At 39.0% G+C, this 24,431-nt stretch overlaps 1 protein-coding gene across 1 annotated transcript in view; it reads right to left on the bottom strand.

Annotated features, from left to right (window-relative positions):
* The window catches only part of TMC1 (transmembrane channel like 1), a 183,527-nt gene that overhangs the window by 49,182 nt on the left and 109,914 nt on the right, over positions 1-24,431 (bottom strand). The window contains exons 10-12 of the mRNA XM_025358883.1: positions 17,903-18,045; positions 1,687-1,831; positions 741-935 (exon numbers count right to left, since the gene is read on the bottom strand). Coding sequence (XP_025214668.1) covers positions 741-935; positions 1,687-1,831; positions 17,903-18,045 — 483 coding nt within the window. The remainder of the gene's footprint in view (positions 1-740; positions 936-1,686; positions 1,832-17,902; positions 18,046-24,431) is intronic.

Genomic DNA, 24,431 nt, shown 5'->3' with positions numbered 1-24,431 from the left:
TCTGATTCTAAATGATCTATGTCTAACCTCCTTTCTCTGATCCACTAAATGGGCAGATACTCTAAAGGCAAATTGTGGTCATAATGTTTAATTCCTGGAAAAGAGCTGGCCTTCTTCATTTGAATAGCATTTAGAGAGAGAGGAAGTAAGGTACAGGGCAGGAGGAAATGGAGATGGAGATGTTGCAGTTAGGCTTCTAATGAAAACAGAGGGAAGCCCAGACATGCCCAAAGGTGGAGAAGCAATCTGAGTGTTTCCAGTAAGATTCAACATAGGAATCAGTGGCTTTATCATGGCTGCTTCAAAAAATTCAGGCAACAATTTGATCTTTTAATGACAGATGAAGGATTTGCAGAGAAAGCAACAAGAGCCTTGGATTCGAAGTCAAGACTCCTAGGTTCTCACCCTGACTCTTCTCCTAACTCTGTGACCATAAACATATAATGCAATCTCTTGAGAATCATCATTCCCATCTGTAAAATATAATGATTGGCCTATGTGTTTTTTAATATCTTTTCTGACTCTAACTTTCCATCATGTCACAAAATGAAAAACAGACAGTCCAGATTTAGAAATAAGACTAGAATAGAATGGAAATGAGCAAGAGAGTTGGTTAACTGTAAGGGCAGAATAGGTGAAAGGTAAAGTATGGACTTTTCAAATGTTCCCTCAAAGAAGCATAACCCCCAAAAGAAACAAATGTCAGGTTCTAAGCACATAAAAAGCATGCAGAGACGAACTTCATTTTTTTCCCACCACCCAAGGGTGTCAGGATCTTGCTGTGCAAATTCCTGGGATCGCTTCACAGCCCAAAAGATGAGGTATCCACTCCCTCCAAGTGTTAGAAACACGAAGAAGTTAGCCAGAAACCTCAGGAATCTGATCAAGTGGACGTTTTCCTCTACTTGGGCTGCTTTTTCTTCTGTGATAGCTTCCTGTATCCATGCAAACAAACAAACAAACAAAAACCCAAAATAGAATATCTTAGCTACATTTTAAACGTATCAAAACCTCAAAAGCTATTTTTACAATCATCAGAATGTGAGGAATGACAATGTAAACTAAACCTGAGATTCTACAAACCGGTGAATACTGCCAACAAATGATGGTAAGTAAGAGACAGAAGGAAGAATTCTTGCAAACAAACTGTGATTGATCTGATATTAGGGTAGTCTTCATTCTAAAAATCTTCATTCCAGTGATTTTTTTTTTTCCCAAAGAGTGAGCAGCAGCAATATTTATTGCGAAGTGCGGAAGAACAAAGCTTCGACAGCCTGGACGGGGACCCAAGCGAGTTGCCCTCCAGTGATTTTTTTTAAAAAGTACTACAAAATAATGTTTTAGGGTCACTTAAATATTATGCTTATTCCTGTAAATAATTAGCGAACATTGTTCTAGTTTTTAAAATATCTTATTCTATTACTCATGGGTCCTGTTGCAATCCAGTAACATCATTTTATTACCAGATTTAGAGAAGAGAAGTCTTTAAGGGATAATAGTGCTGTTGTGGGTCATGGAAGATTTTCCAGTTATAATCAGAATCATGGCAAGATCCTGGTAGGCAGAAATCATGAGTTAATCTTTCATGTAAATTGTCAAGATACTGCACTAGCTGGACCAGATGGAACGCCTCCAATTTTACTCTTAGAAATACAAATAGCAGGCTTTTGAAGTTGGTACATCTACCTTAAAGTTCATTGTGATAGAATTAAATTTGTTGTCTGCCGTCTCAGGATTGCCGATCAGGTAGTCCCAGCTCGTAAAGACCTTCCAGCTGAAATTGAAAGTGTTGTCATCTCCACCTCCATCATCACCAATGTTTTTGGTCATTCTGTAAAAACAGGAAGTTTAACCCAGCAGCCAGAAAAAATGAGATAGGGGGAATAGAGAGCAACAAAACATGAGCATGAGTGTTGAAGTGGAGAAGCAATAGCGAAAAGACATATATTTTATAACAAGTTTGTTCAGAAAATCATTTCTTTTTAAATTTTGTTTTTGTTCAAGTGTTTAAATCATTCACTTTCTTTTTTTTTTTTTTTTTTTTTTTTGAGACGGAGTCTCACTCTGTCGCCCATGCTGGAGTGCAGTGGTGCGATCTTGGCTCACTGCAAGCTCCGCCTCCTGGGTTCACGCCATTCTCCTGCCTCAGCCTCCCGAGTAGCTGGCGCTACAGGCACCTGCCACTACGCCGGGCTAGTTTTTTGTATTTTTTAGTAGAGAGGGGGTTTCACCGTGTTAGCCAAGATGGTCTCGATCTCCTGACCTCCAGATCCGCCTGCCTTGGCCTCCCAAAGTGCTGGGATTACAGGCGTGAGCCACCATGCCCAGCCAAATTATTCACTTCCTAGGACTTCAAGACTAATAAAGTACTAAGCACTGAAGATTTGAATAATTCAACATGTACACAAAAACATATTTTTATGTGTTTTGTTAAACTGAGATCATTATTTCTTAACCTTTGGTAAGATAAGAATTGCTTTAAGAATATGATGAAAATGATTGAGTCCCTCCCCAGGGGAAAAGAAACACATGTACTGACTTTTGCACTGCTCCACACAACTTTAGTTGGCTCCCAGACCATCTGAAGCCTCTGGATGGACTAAATCAGGCGAATAAACTCCTATGTAAATTTTAATTCCCCCTAGAATCTCCTCCCAAATAGAGATTACATTGAGTACATTAAATTTCCATCTACTCTAAAATTCTTGAACAAAAATCAACATTTTTATACAACCTTAATGCCAAGTGGTTTTATATGTATATATATATATGTGATTCTATATATTTTTAAATCAGTGATTACATATGTGTGTGTGTGTGTGTGTGTATTTGCTTGAAGAGCTTAAAATGCATTTACTCACAGGTTTATCTTAGTGGTTAGAGATCTATGTCCTATTTACTCCACTTCCTTTTTCCCCTTTCACTATAAATAGCAAAATTAAAATTTCATATGACACAAATTATAAAATGGTCCTATAAGGTTTTGGTTTTTAAAATATTATAGTCATATAAACCCCAAAGAACAAAAGGGCACAATGACATAAAGCTGACATTGTAGGTTGACAGGTGTCTCTAGATCACCTACATTCCCCCACTATCAGCCACACTTATCATGGAGGATTATACATTTTAAATAGGCTAGCATGTAAGGAAAAATAACTACAGATCATTATTCCTTTCATCCATCTACCACTTTACCCTTTGCAAATGGTGATTGTGTGTGCTTTCACATTTGTTCTCTTTAAAATCTCAGCAAAAAGTCAAGGTAGTTACTCTCCTTTTTACAGATGAGGAAGCTGAAGCTCAAAGGCATGAAACAATTTTCTGGACATTATCTAGCAGTGAACCACAGAGATAAGTCAAGGGCTCAGATTTTCTGACTTTGCTCCAGTGCTCAAGCTAGGACACCATGACGTATGAAAAGCCATACAAAATGCCTTTTTTTTTTTTTTTTTTCAGGTCAAAAAGAGTTGAAAGCAGACATTCCCTATGGTTTAGGAAGAAAACCACTCCTTTGATTAAAATGCCACTGTCCAATTTTTGCACTGTCATTGAGCCAAGGGAAGGGCTTCAAGTAAAAATGGCTACTTGGCAGATAAGTTTTGAATGGAGTTTTATCACTGGCAAAGTTTTGACCTGAAGACAGCCTCCCAGGGAAGGGAGCCTGAACTGGATGAGCAGACTGGGAATATCTAACATGTGGGAAATGGGGTGAAAAGAAGTGGAATACTGAAAGGAATAAGGAAGGATGCCCAAGACAAACCTGCTTGCAACACATTTTTATTGAGATATGGCCGTGATAGCTATAAGCTCTACTCTTTGTCTATAGAGCAAAATACCAACAAATTTATGAAAACTGCTCATTTTTTAAGACTGCTATCATTTTCAACTACCTTATCTGAGAAGCAATCTGAATACATCATTTACCTTGGCAGGGGAGGTAGCAAAGGCAATTCTAGCATATATGTTGTTGCCTAAGGTTTTTATACTGAATTTCTTGACTTGGACCACAAGTTTGCAACTCCATTTATACCCTGAGGTCATTTGGCTATTTCATGGGTGCATGTGGAGGTTTTTAACAAATCAAATAAATGCCTCTTTAAATCCTAAACCAACAGGGTCACTATAATGTAGCCTCTGCTAAAATGAAAGTTGAGAAGAGGAAGGGGATTGAGAGACAGGTAGGAAACAATTTTCTAGAAGCCCACAGGATAAGACCACACGAGAAAAAGAAAATTACTGGAAAAGTGATACTAAACAACATGTGGACTCGTTCTCTCTTTTCCACGGTTTTAGTTACTTGTGATCAATTCATGGTTCCAAAAATATTAAATGGAAAACTCCAGAAATAAACAATTCATGTTTTAAGTTTTATGATGTTTTGAGCACTGTGATGAAATTCCTCACCTTCCCACTTCACCCTGCCCAGGATGTGAATTCTCCCTTTGTTTAGTGTGGATGCATCCTGTGGATACAATAGTGTATCCATGTTGCTCGTAGTCGTCTCAGTTATCAGACTCACTATTACAGTAGGGAAATGCTTGGGTTCAAGTAACTCTTATTTCATGTAATGGTCTCAAAGTGCAAGAGCAGTGATGCTGGCAATTCAATTATGTCACAGATAAGACACAAAATGCTTCCTTTAAGTGAAAAGGCAAAAGTTTTTTATCTAATGAGGAAGGAAAAGAAAATCATACACTGAGGTTGCTAAGATCTATAGTAAGAACAAATATTCTATCCATGAAATTGTGAAGAAGGAAAAAGAAATTAATGTTAGTTTTGCTGTTGTACCTCAAACTGCAAAAGTGATGGTCACAGTGTGTGACTAAAATTTAGTTAAAGCGGAAAAGTCATTAAATTTGTGGGTAGAAGACATGAAAAGAAACGTGTTCCAACTGACAGCAATAGAATTTGCTATCCATAGTTTTAGGCATCCACTGGGGGTTTTAGAACATATCCCCTGAAGGCAAAAGGGTGCTACTAATTTAAATTATTTTTCCCCAGATAATTGTTTTAATTATTATTTTTTCTTTCCAATTTTTATTTTGGGTTCAGGGAGTGCATGTGCAAGTTGCTTACATGGGTAAATTGCATGTTGTGGGGGTTTGGTGTACCAACTATTTCATCACTCAGATGATGAGCATAGTACCCAATAGGTAGTTTTTCAATCCTCACCTTGCTTCCACCCTCCACCCTCACATAGGCCCTGTTGTCTACTGTTCTTTTCTTTGCGTCCATGTGTACTCAATGTTTAGTTCCCATTTACACATGAGAATATGAGGTATTTGGTTTTCTGTTCCTGCATTAATTCTCTTAGGATCATGGTTTCCAGCTTCATCAATGTTGCTGCAAAGACATAATTTAATCCTTAATTCTTTTTTATGGCTGCATAGCATTTCATGGTGTATATATACTACATTTTCTTCATCCAGTACACTGTTGATGGACATCTAGGTTGATGCCATGTCTTTGCTGTTTTGAATAGTGCTGTGGTGAATATGAGTACATGTGCATGTGTCTTTACAGTAGAATGATTTCTATTCCTTTGGTATTTACCAAGTAATGGGATAGCTTGGCTAAATGGTAGTTCTGTTTTAAGTTCTTTGAGAAATTTTCAAACTGCTTGCCACAGTGGCTGAACTAATTTACATTCCCACCAATAGCATCTAAGTGTTCCCTTTTCTCCGCAGTCTTGCGAGCATCTATTTTTTGTTTTTCTGTTTTTTTTGTAACAATAGTCATTTAGACTGGTGTAAGATAGCATCTCATTGTGGCTTTACTTTGCATTTCTCTAATGATTAGTAATATTGAGTAATTATTTGTATGCTTAATGGCCATGTGTGTCTTCTTTTGAGAAGTGTCTGTTGATGTCTTTTGCCCATTTTAATGGTTTTTTAGGGTTTTTGTGTTTTGCTTTTGCTGGTTCGTTTAAGGTCCTTATAGACTTATAGACACTGGATATTAGACTTTTCTTGGATGCATAGTTTGCATATATGTTCTCCCATTCTGTAGGCTGTCTGTTTAGTCTGTTGATAATTTCTTTTGCTGTGCAGAAGTTATTTAGTTTAATTAGGTCCCACCTATCAATTTTGATTTTTATTGCAATTGCTTTGGGAGTCTTCTTACTGAAGTATTTGCCAGGGCTGATATCCAGAATACTATTTCCTAGGTTTTCTTCAAGGGTTTTTATAGATTAGTTTTAAAAACCAAAAATTTATAGTTTTAGATTTTACATGTAAGTCTTTAATCCACCTCGAGTTGATTTTTGTATATGGTGAAAGGAAAGAGTCTAGCTTTGATGTTCCTCATAGGACTATCCAGTTATTCCAATGCTATTTATTACCCAGGGAGTCTTTTCTCCATTGTTTATTTTTGTTAACTGTGTCAAAAATCAGATGCTTGTAGGTGTGCAGCTTTATTTCTAGATTCTCTAACCTATTCCATTGGTCTATGTGGTGGTTAATATTAGGTGTCAACTTGACTGGATTGAAGGATGCCCAGATAGCTGGTAAAGTATTGTTTCTGGGTGTGTCTGTGAAGGTGCTGCCAGAGGAGATTGACAGTTGAGTCAGTGGACTGGGAGAGGAAGACCCACCCTCAATGTGCGGGGGCACCATCTAATCAGCTGCCGCAATGGCTAAAACAAAGAAGGTGGAAGAAAATGGGGTAAGCTGGCTTGCTGAATCTTCTGGCTTTCATCTTTCTGCTCTGGTGGATGCTTCCTTCCATCCTCCTGCCCTTGGACATCAGACTCCAGGTTCTTTAGCATTTGGACTCTGGGACTTACACCAGTGGTTTGCCAGGGGCTCTCGGGCCTTCAGCCACAGACTGAAGGCTACACTGTCAGCTTCCCTGTTTTTGAGGTTTTGGGACTCAGACTGAGTCACTCTTGGCTTCTTCCTTCCTCAGCTTGCAGATGGCCTACCATGAAACTTCACCTTGCTGATCATGTGAGCCTTTCTCCCTAATAAATTTCCCTTTCATATATACATATATCCTATTAGTTCTGTCCCTCTAGAGAGCCCTGACTAATACAATCTATGTGCCTGTTTTTCTATCAGTATCATGCAGTATCAGTTACTGTCGCCTTGTAGCATAGTTGGAAGTCAGGTAGTGTGATTCTGATGCCTCCGTTTTTTTTTTGTTTGTTTGTTTGTTTTTTGGCTTGTGAGACCTTTGGATATTCAGGGTGTTTGGGTTCCATACGAATGTTAAATGGTTTCTTCTAATCTGTAAAAAAATGTCATTTGTATTTTGATAGGAATAGCATTGAATCTGCAAAGTGTTTTGGGCAGTATGGCCATTTTAGTAATATTGATTCTTCCCATCTATTAGCATGGAATTTTTCCATTTGTTTGTGTCATTCCTGATTTCTTTAAGCTATGTTTTGTAATTCTCATTGTAGAGATCTCCCTAGTTAGTTATATTCCTAGATATTGTATTCTTTTTGTGGCTATTGTGAATGAAATTGCATTCCTGATTTGGCTCTCAGCTTGGAAAATTCTGGTATGTAGAAATGTACATTGGTGGCCGGGCGCGGTGGCTCAAGCCTGTAATCCCAGTACTTTGGGAGGCCGAGACGGGCGGATCACATGGTCAGGAGATCGAGACCATCCTGGCTAACACAGTGAAACCCCGTCTCTACTAAAAAATGCAAAAAAAAACTAGCCAGGCGAGTTGGCGGGCGCCTGTAGTCCCAGCTACTCGGGAGGCTGAGGTAGGAGAATGGCGTAAACCCGGGAGGCGGAGCTTGCAGTGAGCTGAGATCTGGCCACTGCACTCCAGCCTGGGCGACAGAGCAAGACTCCGTCTCAAAAAAAAAAGAAAAAAAAGAAAAAAAAAAAGAAATGTACATTGGTTTTGTATTCTGAAACTTTGCAGAAGTTGTTTATCAGATCTAGGAGCCTTTGGGCAGAGACTATGGGGTTTTCTAGGTATAGAATTATATTGTCCACAAAGAGAGATAATTTGGCTTCCTCTCTTCCTATTTGCATGCTTTTTATTTCTTTCTCCTGCCTAATTGATCTGGCTAGGACTTCTCGTACTTTGTTGAATAAGAATAGTGAGGGTGGGTACCCTTGTCTTGTTCCAGTTCTCAAGGGTAATGCTTCCAGCTTTTGCCTGTTCAGTATGATGTTGGCTGTGAGTTTGACATAGATGATTCATTATTCTGAGGTATGTTCCTTCAATGCCTAGTTAGTTCAGAGTTTTTAACATGAAAGGATGTTGAATTTTATCCAAAGCCTTTTCTGCAACTATTGAGACGATCATGTAGTTTTGTTTTTCATTCTGTTTATGTGATAAATCACATTTATTTATTTGTGTATGTTGAACCAACCTTGCATCCCAGGAATAAAGCCTACTTCATCATGGTAAATTACTTTGAGAGTGCTGGTGGATTTGGTTTGCTACTATTTTATTGAGGAGTTTTGCATCTATGTTTATAAAGGATATTGGCCTCAAGTTTTATTTTCTCATTGTGTCTCTGACAGGATTTGGTATCAAAATGATGCTGGTCTCATGGAATGAGTTAAAGAGGCATCCCTCCTCCTCAAGTTTTTGAAATAGTTTTAGTAGGATTGGCACCAACTCTTCTTTATACATCTGGTAGAATTTGACTGTGAATTTGTCTGATCCAGGACTTTTTCTGGTTGATAGGCTTTTTATTACTGATTAAATTCTAGAATTTATTATTGGTCTGTTCAGGGTTTAAATTTCTTCCTGGTTCAATCTTGGGAGGTTTTATGTTTTCAGGAATGTATCCATTTCTTCTAAGTGTTCTAGTTTGTGTGCATACAGATGTTTGTAATCATCTCTGAGGGTTTTCTGTGTTTCTTTGGAGTTGATGGTAATGTCCTTTTTTGTCATTTCTGATTGTGTTTATTTGAATCTTCTTTTTTCTTTATTAATCTAGTTAGTGGTCTATCAATCTTATTTATACTTCAGATAGACAACTTTTGGATTTATTTATCTTTTGCATGGCTTTTTGTGTCTCAATTTCATTCAGTTCAGGTCTGATTTTGGTTATTTCTTATCTTCCGTTAGCTTTGGAGTTGGTGTGCTCTTGTTTCTCTAGTTTCTCTACGTGTGATGTTAAGTTGTTAATTTGAGATCTTTCTAACTTTTTGATGTGGGTGTTAGTGCTATAACTTCCCTTTTAAACTGCTTTAACTGGGTCCCAAAGATTCTGGTATGCCATGTCTTTGTTCTCACTAGTTATGAAAAATTTCTTGATTTTTGCCTTAATTTCATTGTTTACCCAAAAGTCATTCAGGAGCAGGCTATTCAATTTCCATGTAATCATGTGATTTTTAGAGATTCTCTTGGTATTGATTTCTATTTTTACTGTGCTGTGATCCAAGAATGTCGTTGGTATGATTTCAGTTTTTCTTAATTTGTTGAGGATTGCTTTATGGGTGAGCATGTGGTTGATTTTATAGTATGTGCCATTTGCAGATGAGCAGAATGTATATTCTGTTGTTGTTGAGTGGAGTGTTCTGTAGATGTCTGTTAGGTCCATTTGGTCATGTGTCAAGTTTAGGTCCCAAATACCTTTGTTGGTTTTCTTCCTCGATAATCTGTCTAATACTGTCAGTAAGCTGCAGAAGTCTCTCACTATTATTGTGTAGTTATCTAAGTCTTTTTGTAGGTCAAGAACTTATTTTATGAACCTGGGTGTTCCAGTGTTGGGTATATATACATTTAGGACAGTTAAGTATTCTTGCTGAATTGAATCTTTTATCATTATGTAATCCCCTTCTTTGTCCTTTTTGATTATTGTTAGGTTAAAGTTTGTTTGGCTTTAAATAAGAATAGCAAGCTCTTCTCTTTTTGATTTCTGTTTGCTTGATAGATTTTTATCAATCTCTTTATGGCTTGATAGATTTTTACCAATCTCCTTATGGCTTGATAGATTTTTATCAATCTATTTTGAGCCTGTGGGTGTCACTGCATGTGAGATGGATCTCTTGAATACAACATACAGTTCGGTCTTGCTTCTTGATCCAATTTGCCATTCTGTGCCTTTTGAATGTGGCATTTAGCCCATTTACATTTAAGGTTAATATTCATATATGAAGATTTGATCCTGTCATGGTGGTGTTAGTTGGTTGTTATGTGGACTTGTTTGTGTAGTTGCTTTATAGTGTCAATGGTCTATGTACTTACGTGTGTTTTTGTGGTAGTTGGTAACAGTTTTTTATTTCCATGTTAGTACTTCCTTAAGGACCTCTTGTAAGGCAAGTGTGGTAGTAATGAATTCCCTTAGCATTTGATTGTCTGAAAAGGATTTTATTTCTCCTTTGCTTATGAAGCTTAGTTTGGCTGGATATGAAATTCTTGGTTGGAATTTTTTTTCTTTTAGGATGCTGAATATAGGCCCCAATCTCTTCTTGCTTGTACATCTTCTGCTGAAAGGTCTGCCATTAGTGTGATGGATTCTTTCTGTAGGTGGCCTTTCCCTTCTCTCCAGCTACCTTTAATATTTTTTCTTTTGCATTGACCTTGAAGAATCTGAGGGCTATGTATCTTGGGGATGGTCATCTTGTATAGGATCTTGCAGGGGTTCTCCAAATTTTCTGAATTTGAATGTTGACCTCTCTAGTGAGGATGGGGAAATTGTCATAGGCAGTACCCTCAAATATGTTGTCTAACTTACTTTCTCTCTCCCCCTCTCTTTCAGGTATGTCAGTGAGTCATAGGTTTGGTCTTTTTACATAATTACATATTTCTTGGAGGCTTTGTTCATTCTTTTTTATTCTTTCTTTTTTATTTTTGTCAGACTGAGTCAATTTGAAGAACCACTTTTGAGCTCTGAGATTCTTTCCTCAGCTTAGGCTGTTCTGCTACTGATACTTCCAATTGTATTGTGAAATTATTGTAATGGGGTTTTCAGCTCTATCAGATCAGCTTGGTTCTTTCTTAAAATGATTACTTTGTCTTTCAGCTCTTGTATTGTTTTACTGGATTCTTAGGTTCATTGTATTGGGTTTTAACTTCCTACTAAATCTCAGCAATCTTCATTGCCATCCAGACTCTGAATTCTACGTCTATCATTTCAACCATCTCAGTCTGATTAAGAACCATTGCTGGGGAGCTAGCATGGTCATTTGGAAGTAAGAACACACTCTGACTTTTTGAGTTGCCCCAGTTCTTTTGCTGGTTCTTTCTCATCTGTGTGAGCTGATATTTCTTTAATCTTTGAAGTTGCAATTCTTTGGACGGGGCTTTTTGCTTTTATATTCTTTGATGCCTTTGAGGGTTTGACTGTGATGTAAGTTGGGCCTAGTCAACTGGCTTCATTTCTGGCTGATTTCAGGGGACCTGGGCTCAGCTCAACACTCCTGGGCTGTGTGCTGTAACCCGATGGTATAGGACCAGGCACACAGCTTTGTTCTCTGGCCTCTCAAGGTTAAACACCTGATGTGCTGAAGGAGATGAGGTGTTTCCAGTCTGTCAACAACAGTGCTCCAATGAGAGTTGCTGGCAAAAGTGCTTTGTCGGGGCAGTGGCAGTGGGGTGTAAGCTCGTGTAGGTGACAGCAGAGCAGCAGGGTCCATGCATGTCTGCATGTTGGCAAACCAGAGGGAGAAGGCTGCAGGCGGGTGTGTGTGGATGCAGGCTTGTCTTCAGAAGCTCTCCAACAGTTGGGTGGGGTCTGCCAGCAAAGAAGTTATGGTGATGGCCTTTAAGAAGTGCCCCAGTTGGACATCCAAGCCTGTGCTGCAAGTGGGCACAGCCAGGCATGAACCTGAGGAAAGGCTGGCAGACAAGGGAGGCACTCAGATAAGAATGGCCTCATTCCATGGGCCAGACAACCCTGCTCTGTATTGGTCTGACAGTCAACAAAGGCCAAAGCCTACAGGGGCATGGTGAGCCTTCAGGGATGGGTGTCCTTGGCTGTGCTCTACTGCAGTCCTTCCTTTGCCAAATATTCTGAACTCCACATGGTCTGGAGTCCTGTCCCTGCCAACTCTTCAAGCAGCTCTCCTTATCAGTTCAAATATGCATAGGGGGTCATGGAGTCTCCCGCAACTGGAATTATGGAGATCCATGGTGAGAGTGGGCTACTCCACACCTATTTAACTCTCCCTTCCTCAGGAGCAACTCGGGGCCACGAATGAGTCCTAGAACTCATTCCTGAGCATAGCATTCCGAGCTTCCTCCAATTCTAGCACAGTCTACATCCTGCCTCCATCCACTCTCGATGCCTCTCTTCTGAAGATCTACTTGGAGTGTGCCAGTCTTCTTAATACCCTGGTTTCTCATTGGGAGAAGCTCTTCCTGGCTGCATCTTGTTAGCCATCTTCGCGCTTTTCAACTACTTAAAATTCTTGAGGATGGAGAAGCTGTAGCAAATATTTGACTGCAGAGGATAACAACAACATAAAATTATCCTACATTGGCCAAAACCACTGGTCATTTCTTTGTTTACAATATTTCCCCAACTGAGCACCACAGGGGCAAGGACTTTATTTTGCTCACCAAGAAAGATCCAGGTACTGGATAGTTCTCTTAGATTATCCATTCTAGGTGCTCCACAAATAGTAATTAAATGAATGAAAACATGAATTGTCATTCTAGAAGTAAACTTAGCACTGGAAAGAGCCTCACCAAGTAAATACATATAGCATAAATTGCATTTTTGCATAGCACAATACATATAATAAATGCATACGACATATGCTTGTTATGCTATTGTTGTTCAGTTCTGTCTTTGTCATTATGACAGGTTTTGACAACATCACCTCACTTTGTAAATAGCTGCCATTCATTGTGAACTACTGCCATCCTTATTAGTCCATTCTTGCAAGAGGACAGCTTTTTATGTTGATTTTTATAATCTAGATGCAGTTCATAGAGCAGTAATATAAAATGGAAGGTGGTGACTTTATGTCTTTCATACCTCATTGCTTTTCTGCTCCAAGCATTTTTGAAACAAGGTCAACTATAGTTTGAGGAAGATGAGATAATCATATGTTTTATGGGATTTGCCAGAATATCATGTCCTTTAGGCCAGGTCCACTTACCCTTCCATAACCTTCTCTAGGGTCTGAAATTCATCATTACATACATCAAACATTATGATCTCCAATGAAAATATCTCTGAGAAGTAAAATATTAGACTGGATTCTATGAGGCACTCTGACTGCTTTCTACTAAATAGATAAGGAGAAATTCCTTTGACAAAGAAAAAAATTAATTGGGGGTGAGAATGTGGGGAGGAAAAAGAAACAATTTCAATGTTAAGAAATTAAAGATGTCAAGAGACATGGAAGATATTTAGGTAGAGTATCAGGTAGGTCATGACTGTCTGGGTAAACACCAAAGAAGTGTAAAGAAAATGGACAAAGGCACTGACATCTAAGTAGAAGGGAAAAAATAGAGTCTCATTGATTTAGAAATGGTGTGTGTGAAGCTGGCCATGATTCATCTTGGAATATGCAAGAATCTTGTAGAAGAAGGACTTGGTTTTGATAGGTTTAATTGTTTTTTAACAAAACATTTGGTCACTTGAGTCATATCAAGGCCATAAAACTCTAAGGGAATTTAACAACAGACAAGAAACTATTTTAATATAGAATTTTTTTTAAAAAAAAAAAGGCTACCCAGGATAAGACAGAGACATCACTCTATACTGATGATTGTTATCATCAATATAAATGAATCCACATTGGAAATTAGAAAAGCGAAGTCCTGGAATTAAAGCAAGGTGTTCAAAGCTCAGTTCTGCAAATTACTGGGTATTGGAACTTAGTCAAATCCTCAAACTCTGCTGAGCCTTAATTTCTCCATCCATCCAACAGGAATAACTAATGTATACTCAACACAGTATATAAGATTGGTGGGAGGAACACACTGGCCTATGTAAGGAGAAGCACAGTACAGAGAGGTGGCAAGGTGTAGGGGGTAGAAGATATCTTTTGAACTAGAAAAATCTAAATTCGAAGAGGTCTTATAGTCAAATGACCTTGCGCAGTTCATTTAGGATCTCTGAGTTTTATTTCATTATCTGTAAAATTATAAAACTAATAGCTACTTTGCAATGTTTAGGGATTAGAAGTAATGTAATTTAAACTGATTCATGACAGATGCTCAACAGATGTTAATTGTTATTATTTCAAGTAAAAATCATAATTATTGTTGCAGCTCCAGAAATATGGATGAACATACTGTCATTTTGCCAAATTTAAAAATATTTATCTGCATGTATTGAGGCTGGTTTTTGATATATGTAGTTTATAATATATATCTCATATATATAATATATATGATAGTCTACGTAGACAAAAATTTTAACACCATTTAAGGGTTATGTATAGCACATGATTTAAGTATCCAAGAATATTTGCTAGTCAATTCTATGAGTATTGTTATAGACAGGATCATAAACAGAAAAATTATATTTAATCCCAGGGAGCCCTGTGCTAAGGTTTGACTGTTGGTCTCCCCAAATGTCATGTAGAAATTTGATCTCAATGCTGGAGGTGCCTAATGAGAGGTGTTTGGGTCATAGGGGAAGTTTTTTTATGAATAGATTAATGCCTTCCTTTGCAGGGGATAGTGAGTGAGTTCTTACTCTATTAGTTCCCATGAGAGCTGGCTGTTTAAAAGAGCCCAGCACCTTCCCATCTCTCTTTTGCCTCCTATCTCACCATCGTGATCTCTGCACATGCTGGTTCCCCTTTGCCTTCCACCATGAGTGGAAACAGGCTGAATCACTCACTTGATGCAGATGCTGACTCCATGCTTCTTATACAGTCTGTAGACTGTCAGCCAAATAAACCTCTTTTCTTTATAAATTACCCAGCCTCAGGTATTCCTTTATAGCAACACAAAATGGACTAAAACAACCTACAAACAGGAAAAAGTATTGAAAGACGCCTATAAGGATAAAATAGCTATGAGTTTCTTATTAAGACATGCATTCCCAAAATGATTCAACTGTTTCCAGTAGTTTAGCTGCTGTAAAACAGACCAGTAAAACCCCAGATTTTTAGCTTAGAGAATTATTTTTAATGGGAGCAGTTGGGTCCTGATGTCAAGCCACCTTTACTTTGTGACATAAAACTTTAAACTAATGAGGACAATATTTAAAGGAGCTGATGGTTTCTATGTTGTGTAACTTTACGTTACGCTGTTTTACTTTGCTTTTTATACTTATGTTTATATTTATCATGAAGATTTCTAAGTATATGATGTGGTTGAAAATGTACACTGACCTGGAAAGAAAAGGAAAAAAAGAAGGATAAAAGAAACGAATGAAGGGAGGAAGAAGAAAAGGGAAGGACTTAAAACTAAGGTGATCAACCATCCTTGTTTGTTGGGGACTGAAAGGTTCCCAAACGCAAGACGTTCAGTTCTAAAACCAGGAGAGTCCTGGGTCAACAAAGTTAGTCATCTTATCTTAAAACTTCAAACTATTTTCTTGGATTTCTATCTTTTTATTTTCTGATTTTGCTATTAAGTAACTAAAAATAGATATTTGCTCCCATTTTGTGAATGAATATGCAGAAGCTAACAGAATGAGCACAATGAAAAAATCTTGATGTAGCCTAGTCGATTTTAGAACTTAGGTTCCCTTCTATTCCGTTTGAGTAACGTATGTCATAAATCCACTCAAACTTATTCCAAGAGAGTATTTGACTGGGATAGGAGTAGGAAGAGATGATTAGTGATTCTGTACAAAGATTTATATCTCATCAATTCTTTTTCTACTGAGTATTGTCCCATGGGCTGGTGGTGGGGTGAGAATCATGTATTGTTTTCGAGTTGTCTTGCTGTTTGGGCAATGAGTTTAAACTACTTGCTAATCAGGTAAGGAGCAACCAAAGGTCCATGCCAGAGGAAAGGTTCAAGGCCACACTGGTTTGGTTGACAGAACATGAATGACTTTGAGGGGGAAAATGGATTTCATGCCCTGCAGCTATCCCAGATGGCATCTTTGAGCAACTTTGAAAAAGCCACTACTTCCTCTAGAGCCACTCTACCCAATAGAGTGTTCCACCAACATCTGGCTACTGAACATTTGAAATGTGACTGGTATAAAATACACACCAGATTTCAAAGACTTGATACCTTCTGAAAGGCAGAGAATATCTCAACAATAATTTTATATTGCTTGTTAAAATGGTAATACTTTGGATATATTGAGTTAAATCAAATATATTTATTATTAAAATTAAATGTACCTATCTATTTATTTAATATGACTACTAGAAGTTTTAAACTTATATAAGTGACTTGCCTGGTATAGTGCTGCTCTAGATACTTTAAATTCATCTGCCAGAAAATAATTTATTAAACATACAAATCTACTGATGTACAACTGCATAACCATACATGACTGCCCTGTTTTGGGGAGCTATAATGTGGCCTCAACTCCTACCATGCTGGCCTTTTCTCTTCAATAAGCCTATGAATTATAATCCTAATAAAATAGTTAACATTGGTTTAATAATTTTCTCATCCAGGCATATTCTAAGTGCTTTGTATTAATTCATTTAGTCCTCACATCCATTACACCTCTATTACCAAGGGGAAACAGGAGAACAGAGCAGTTGAGCCATCTGCTAATGATTGTATAAATACATACAAGGTAGAGCTGGGATTTGAACCTAGGCAGAATGACTGTGGGGTACACAACCTGCACAGTTACCGAAAAAAGCTGAGTAATCGGACATGAGAAAATATTCTTCTCCACTGACTATAGAAACTAAAGGAGCAACACAGAAATGATACTCATGAGGCCTCAGTAATGTAAATGATACCTCTGACTTCAGCCCAACCAGAGCAATATAGTCAAAAGACTAGAAAATATCTTTGATTTTTGGAATGTGATAGTAGTTTATCTGATGGACAGTCTCTTATATTTGAGGTCTCTGATTACACTTGAACAGGTTGATAAATGTCTTACATATAGGATTTCCCACAAGGTTTTAAGTCCCAAAAGAGCTTAAAAATGAAATATGGCAGTTTTCTCTGGAGGAACCTGTAAGTGAGGCAGGTTTAGGACACAAAGTGTGTCACAGACTGCTTCAGAGAGCTCCTGCTTAGGGTGACTGCACTTTTTCCCTCTTAGACCCTCAGGCAGAGGGGCCTCCTACAATGAGGGGAAAACTCATTCACCTTGAGCATAGTCAAATAAAAGAATGGCAACCTTACTTGAGATGTTTAAACTCTTCTCATAAACTGGTTCAAAAAAAAAATTGGCTAAAGGGTCATTTTTCTTATATATAAACCCAAATAACTCTGCTAGGCTTCTGCAGTCTTTAAGTAGAGTATTATAAATATATTTTAGGCAGGGGGAAAAATGAACTGCAGTAATATCAGTTCTCCAGTGAAATTCCTCCCCATACTCCAATACATCTTTTCCCAAGACAAACCATGATTATACAGTTGATTGTGACGGTTTCATTGGGGACCATTCATTTTTTCTGTCTTACACAGCTAAAATTTTTTGGATGAGTGATTATTCCGGTTTTTTTTTTTTTTTAAATGAGTAGAGAACAATAGATTCTGCCTATTGAGCTGATTCTGCAAGTTAAAACCTCTCTGCACGCAAAAGAGGGGCCAGCAGCTGTTTCCCTGTCTTGCTGGCAACGTTAATTCGTACCTTCAAGTACAAAAATGCACATTTAAAAAATATGTTTAAACACAAGATAGACATGCAAGCATTAGTCTGACCCCATGAGATGACTCAAAGGCCTGTGTTTATGTTCAATTCTTTTGAAGATGTAATAGTCTAACATTAGTGTTGGTATTAAAACTACATTTCATCTCTTACAGACTCTGTTTCCTTTAGACATAAAATAGCAACAAAATTATATCCAATCCCCAAATTAATCCCTCCATTTGATTCCAGAAATCATTATTTGCTTCCCAAAAGACAAATCAAACTTACGCTTTGAGGACAACCAGAAAGCTGTATCCAATGCACATAATCCCCACTAGAAAATAGGAGAGCGGCAACCTGAAATTCATCCATCCAATTGTTCGTTTATTGTCATAATAGCCATAAAAGAGAACGGAATATTGTGCCAAACCCTGAAATCCAACAACAAAGCCACTTAGCAGATGTCGTGAAGAGCAACTCAAAGGAAAAGATCAACTCGTAAGAGAAATAACAAAATGACGTTAATTTTCAAACTTGGGTCACAGCTCTGACATGAGCCCTATTGTTTTGCTCCATGAAGTGAATGTTTCAGCTGCCATGTTGACTGGCAGCTTTTTGGTTTATTTGAAAACCAGTGACTTCTAAATAGATACAATTTTTAAGCAAATATAAGCTTGCTCAGCTGTGGAGCCATTACCGTGAAATGCCCTTTGATTTAAACATCAAAACACACTTCTTGGTATCATTAGATTTACAATTTTAAGAGCTTGCTTAATACTGGGGGATGGGGATCTGAAAAATGCTTCCTCAAAGTGCGGTGGCAGATTTCCATTTCCAATCACCTGACCATAATTAGATCAGTTCTTCTTAAACCACAGAGGTTGTGTCTCAGCTCTCACTTCACAAAAATCAAAGAGCAGGTGAGATGACATTAGAACTCATCTGCACACTTCCCGTTCATCAAGACTATCACAGCATTCCCTTATAACAAGCATGTTTACTTGTGCATTAGATTCTCGTTCCTAAAAATTACCTGCCAGGGTTGAAATCATCCTCTCCCAAAGTCACCTGAATAACTCCCTCTTTATCCTCAGAACATTGGCATATTCTGATGCTGCTTCCTTTATAATATGTACCTTTTTCCTTCCTCACATTCACTGTTTTTCACTCTCAGCATTGAAGCATTGTTACTGTATCACTACAGCTATCCACTCCCCAGTGCCCCTCTTACTTCTCTGTGACAATAACTATGCTTTGTGAAATGAGAAGATAATCACTTTTCAATATGGGGCTTCCTCTTGAGATCAGGTGAATCAACCCTGAATCTTAGAAAACCCAGTTGGTTGTCTTTAACATCATTTATACCAACCCAGGGACTTTGACACTCACAGCCAAAGAAGGGAAGTGAAGTCAGGGAGAGTGGAGGTATGGAAAAGAAAGAAGAAATGTCGTGGATGCTAATTCCTAGAGGAAGAATTAAGAGAAGTAATTTAGAAAATTGCCTTTAACAAAGATCATGGCTAACTCAAATCGGAGGCCAACAGAGACCTGAAAAAACTATTACCTTCAAAATATGGCACAAATTTTCTTAAATACTATACTCTATAAGAACTAGAACAAAATAAAATCTCCAAATAATCTCAGAGGAACTTGGGGGCTTAACTTGGGACTGCATGGAATGAATCATACATAAACACCAAAGGTCTGGGCTTCCCTGGGCCACGCAGGTCTGTATCTGCATTTTTCAGTTCAAGAAAAAATAAAGCCAACTTGTGATGTTTAATTGTATGTGTCAACTTGAGTGGGCCATGGGGTGTCCATATTAAACACTCTTTCTGGGTTTGCCTGGGAGGGTGTCCCTGGATATGATGAGCAGTTAAATAGGTGGACTCAGTAAAGTAGATTGCCCTCCCCAACATGGTTGGACATCATTTTATCCACTGAGGACAAAAAGATGAAGAACAAAAGGAGGAAGGAGCGATTTGCTCCTTTTTCTCCTGCCTCACTCACTGCTTGAGCTGGGACATCTCATCTCATCTCCTCCTGCCCTCAGAGTGGGATTCAGACCATTGGCTCCTCTGGTTCTCAGGCCTTCAGATTCAGACTGAATTACAGCACTGGTTTCTCTGGGTCTCCAGCTTGCACATGGCAGGTTAGCAGATTTCTCAGCCTCCATGATTGTGTGAGTCAATTCCTCAAAATGAATCTCTTATATCTGTAATAAATCTATTATTTACATTAACTTATAAATTACATATATCTGCCAGACATGGTGGCTCACACCTGTAATTCCCGCACTTTGGGAGGCCAAGGCAGGCAGATCACTTGAGGTCAGGAGTTCAGGACCAGCCTGGCCAACATGGCGAAACCCTGGCTCTACTAAAAATACAAAAATTTGCTAGGTATGGTGGCACACGCCTGTAATCCCAGTTCTCAGGAGGCTGAGGCAGAAGAATTGTTTGAACCCAGGAGGTGCAGGTTGCAGTGACCCGAGATCACACCACTGCACTAAAGCCTAGGTGACAAAGTGACAAAGTGAGACCCTGTCTCAAAAAAACAAAAACCCAACAAATTTATATATATATATTTATAAAAAGATTTATATAATAAATTTAAGTAATAATGATAAATCCAAATAAATTTATTATATAAATATTAGATTTATACAATAAATTTTATATATGTGTGTGTCTGTGTGTATACGTATCTTCTACTGGTTATATTTCTCTGGAGAACCCTGACTAGGATTGCAACCCAAAAGAACATTTAGGGATAAACAACCAGTAGAAACCTCAAGCAGAGGGAGTGGGTGAGCTAATCTCACGTCTAAGGTAAGACATGGATTGACCAACTGCCCAAGACCCAGAAATCTTCATCCCAGGAGAATATGCTTGGGAGGATTTCCCAGCTCCCAGGTGCATGACATCTTCTTGTTTCACATTTATCTAGTTAAGATCTCTGCTTCTTCCCACTTGTGTTAAATCCAATCTCCTTCTATTGTGTCTTAAACCTTTATGCTGGTTCTTCTGTCCCAGGGTGACAATAACAGAACGTGCTAAGTATAAACACTTAGTCTCTTGTTTGGTTTAAAGATTATATCCTGACCTGTTTATTTAACCCTCATGGGACAACACAACAATTTCCAAATGTCTCTGTTTTTCATTGCCCTATCTCTTTGCCACAAACCACAAACGTGACACTCAGTGACAATGGTTGCTGTGATACGTAACATCACCGTATACATTTCGTGAACATTTAGCACTTGCCAAACACCTTGTTTTATCTTACAGAGTCCTCAGGGGAACACTCTGAAGTTGCCGCTACTAGGATGATCGTATCCTCCACTCTTGATGTTTTCTTCCATGTGAAGACCCATTAACCTAACACTCCCGGCCACCCTCCACTGCCTCACTCTAGCCTGGGGGAAAAGCGACTGATTTGACAGTAGAGTGTGGATGGAGAAATGCGGACATCTCTTACCCCTCTTGAGAGGGCACATGCTGTGCTCTGCCCCTCCAAGGAGAGGCCTGTCGTGGCAGAGGGGTCTGGCTGTGAAGTTCACTTGTCCATAAAGACACTACATTCTTTTATGTCAGCTTCGACAATAATAAAGGGGGCATGTTGACCTCCACTGGTCTTACCCTTTGTTATATTTCTGGTTAGCTCACAATCTTGTTGGACAAGGGAGGAATTCTTATTTACCATAATTTTCCCCTCTCCTGCACACACAAAAATTCAATAGCTACTATCACTATACCTATTTTACAGATGAAGAAACTGAGCCTTAGAGAGGTTAAGTAATTTGTCCAAGTTCACATGACTAATGAGTGACAGTGTCTGAACTTGAACTGAGTCTAATCCAAATCCTATATGCTTAACCACTGTACTATACTGCTTCTCCTGTGCTTTCTTTATCTAGCAAGAGTTATATCATGCTAGTGCCATACCTTTTCGGTGAAAGAAAGAAACAAGAAACTCTATGAACCTATTACGGACTTTGATCTACACCCCTAGACTGGTCCCTGGTGGTGCCAGGGCCTCTTGGAAAGAACCCCAGGCATCCCTTTTGAGAATATTTCAGAGGGGGTCACCCCCACCTGATATCTTTTATCTAATTCATAATGACAATATTGGGATTAAAAGACACACTGAAAATATCATAAAAGGAGAAAGCAGATATAGAACAAGCATCTGGTGAGCTTTTAGGTTAGCACAATAGCTACTAGGGGCAGCCAGCTCATCTGGCATATGTACCATTCAACATATGTTCAATGGCTGGCACTTCATAAATATTAGATCATAACCAAAGCCCGAGAATGGTTCTGGTTTGGTTTTGTTTTTCTGACTGGGGGCAGGCAGAGTCATGATTAGTTTGCAAAGGTTTCTGCAGTTTGCCTATTTGATATATATGAAGTCAAATCTATAAATGAATATTGTTAAAAAGCACAGTTTTTGTTTATTTATTTATTTTTAATTAATTAACTAATTTTCTATTATACTTTAAGTTCTGGGATACATGTGCAGAATGTGCAAGTTTGTTACATAGGTATACACGTGTCATGGTGGTTTGCTGCACCCATCAACCCATCATCTACATTATGTATTTCTTCTAATGCTATCCCTCCCCTAGCCCCCAACCGCCTGACAGGCCCCAGTGTGTGATGTTCCCCTCCCTGTGTCCAAGCGTTCTCATTGTTCAACTCCCACTTATAAGTGAGAGCATGCAGCGTTTGGTTTTCTGCTCTTATGTTAGTTTGCTGAGAATGATGGCTTCCAGCGTCATCCATGTCCCTGCAAACGACATGAACTCATTCATTTTTATGGCTACATAGTATTCCATGGTGTATATGTGCCATATTTTCTTTATTCAGTCTATCACTGATGGACATTTGGGTTGGTTCCAAGTCTTTGCTATTGTGAACAGAAGAGCACAGTTTTTAAAGGCTTTATCCAATCCATCTTTGTAGCATGTTGAGGGATGGCTTTAAATACAACTTGAAAGGCTTAGAAGGAGAATGCTCCTCATCTTCTACCCAGTGGCATGGCACACTCCACTCATCTTTCCCTGTCCCTTGAAACTACAGCAGCAGACATCTGGAAGTGACTAAAATAGCAATGACTCCTAGCCCAGCCAAGTTTCTATTCAATTTTGATGTCAGCACGTGCTGCTTTCCCCATGGGAGCACTCTCCCACCCCAAAATCTGTGACAGAGAAACCAGAGTCAGCGCCAAGTTCCCAGTGAGCACAGAAAATTTCTGTCCAACTCTGGGGTGCCATGCTCGTGTGTTGTCTATTAAGACTCTAATTTCTGTTTGAATGCTGCAGCTGGTCTAGTCCATAATCACCGACACATTTCCACAAGAAAGACTGTTTTTATTACGGTTACCAGGGCTCGATTCACACATTTACTTTCCTAACTAACACTTATTGAGAACTTACTATTTGCCCAATATACATAGATGGATTAGGAGACAGGATTACAGAGGCCCCCAAAAGTCTCTGCATGCAAAACATCTCCTTCATAATTATCTGTTGTCTGAAATTATATTAGAACTGCATCCCTTTCGTGTATCTCATGATTACAAATAAATGTTCACCATGAAAGATAACACTTTATCCACAGGATGATCAGTGAATTTCTTCATTCTTAGTAGCTCTTGTTAATTTGTAATAGCTGTCATACCATTATTTTGAAAGAATGTATAAGGTAAAACTGGTAGGAAAAGAAGGTATAATTTTTGAAGCATATCTGCTGAGGGTATGTGAGGGGAGGTGACACTGCAAGATTCAAGTCTGGGTGTATTTCTACTTTTCTCTGAGTTGTTGCTGGTTATTTACACCTTAGCATGAACGAAGGTTTCAAGTGTGGATGAAAGACAAGGACTGGCACTCAACATTTCATAGAGTAGGACACAACATATGAGAGAAACAAGGAGTGAAAAGGCTAATTACACCCAGAACAAACCTCAACTGATCTCACAAGAACAGCAGCCATCCCTGCCCTCATGGGCTGTATGCTGAGAGCAGTGCATGGCCACACTCCTCCTCCTCTCCAGGCAGACCCATTAGGCTTCTGCCTAATACTATGCTCATCTCTGAGTTTTTTTCTTTTCCTTTTTCTCCAACCCAGATTCATAGACATGAAACAGGTGTTCTGTGGTTCTTTTGTTTTGTTTTGTTTTTTGAGACGGAGTCTCGCTCTGTCGCCCAGGCTGGAGTGCAGTGGCGCGATCTTGGCTCACTGCAAGCTCCGCCTCCCGGGTTTACACCATTCTCCTGCCTCAGCCTCCCGAGTAGCTGGGACTACAGGCGCCCGCCAGCACGCCCGGCTAATTTTTTTTTTTTGTATTTTTAGTAGAGACGGGGTTTCACCATGTTAGCCAGGATGGTCTCGATCTCCTGACCTTGTGATCCGCCCGTCTCGGCCTCCCAAAGTGCTGGGATTACAGGCGTGAGCCACCGCGCCCGGCCGGTGTTCTATGGTTCTTAACGGGGATAGTGCAGATTACAAAGAGGAAGCTGAGCCGAGCCTAGGCAGATCTAATTTTCAGCAGAGGGAATCAAGTTGTGTTAAGGACAGTAGACAGTGATCTCTGCCCCTCAAGCAGCTGTGAAGGAGGCAGTTCCTTTGGGTGTCCATCCTTCCATCCTTGTGTTGGTACCCTCGTCCCCCTGCCTCCTGCCTAGACAGGGGACATGGCTGCTGCCCCACTTCCACTTTCTTGCTGTGGATACAAGTTCCTTCCTTCTGTTTCCTTGTCCCTCCAACAAATGGGAATTTTCATGAGCTAAGTATCCTGAAGAGGCATTTAAAGA

The sequence above is a fragment of the Theropithecus gelada genome, chromosome 15, assembly GCF_003255815.1.
Source record: "Theropithecus gelada isolate Dixy chromosome 15, Tgel_1.0, whole genome shotgun sequence".
In the NCBI taxonomy this organism is placed as follows: Eukaryota; Metazoa; Chordata; class Mammalia; order Primates; family Cercopithecidae; genus Theropithecus; species Theropithecus gelada.
Note: the sequence above shows the minus strand (reverse complement) of the source record. Positions and strands in the feature narration are given on the sequence as shown.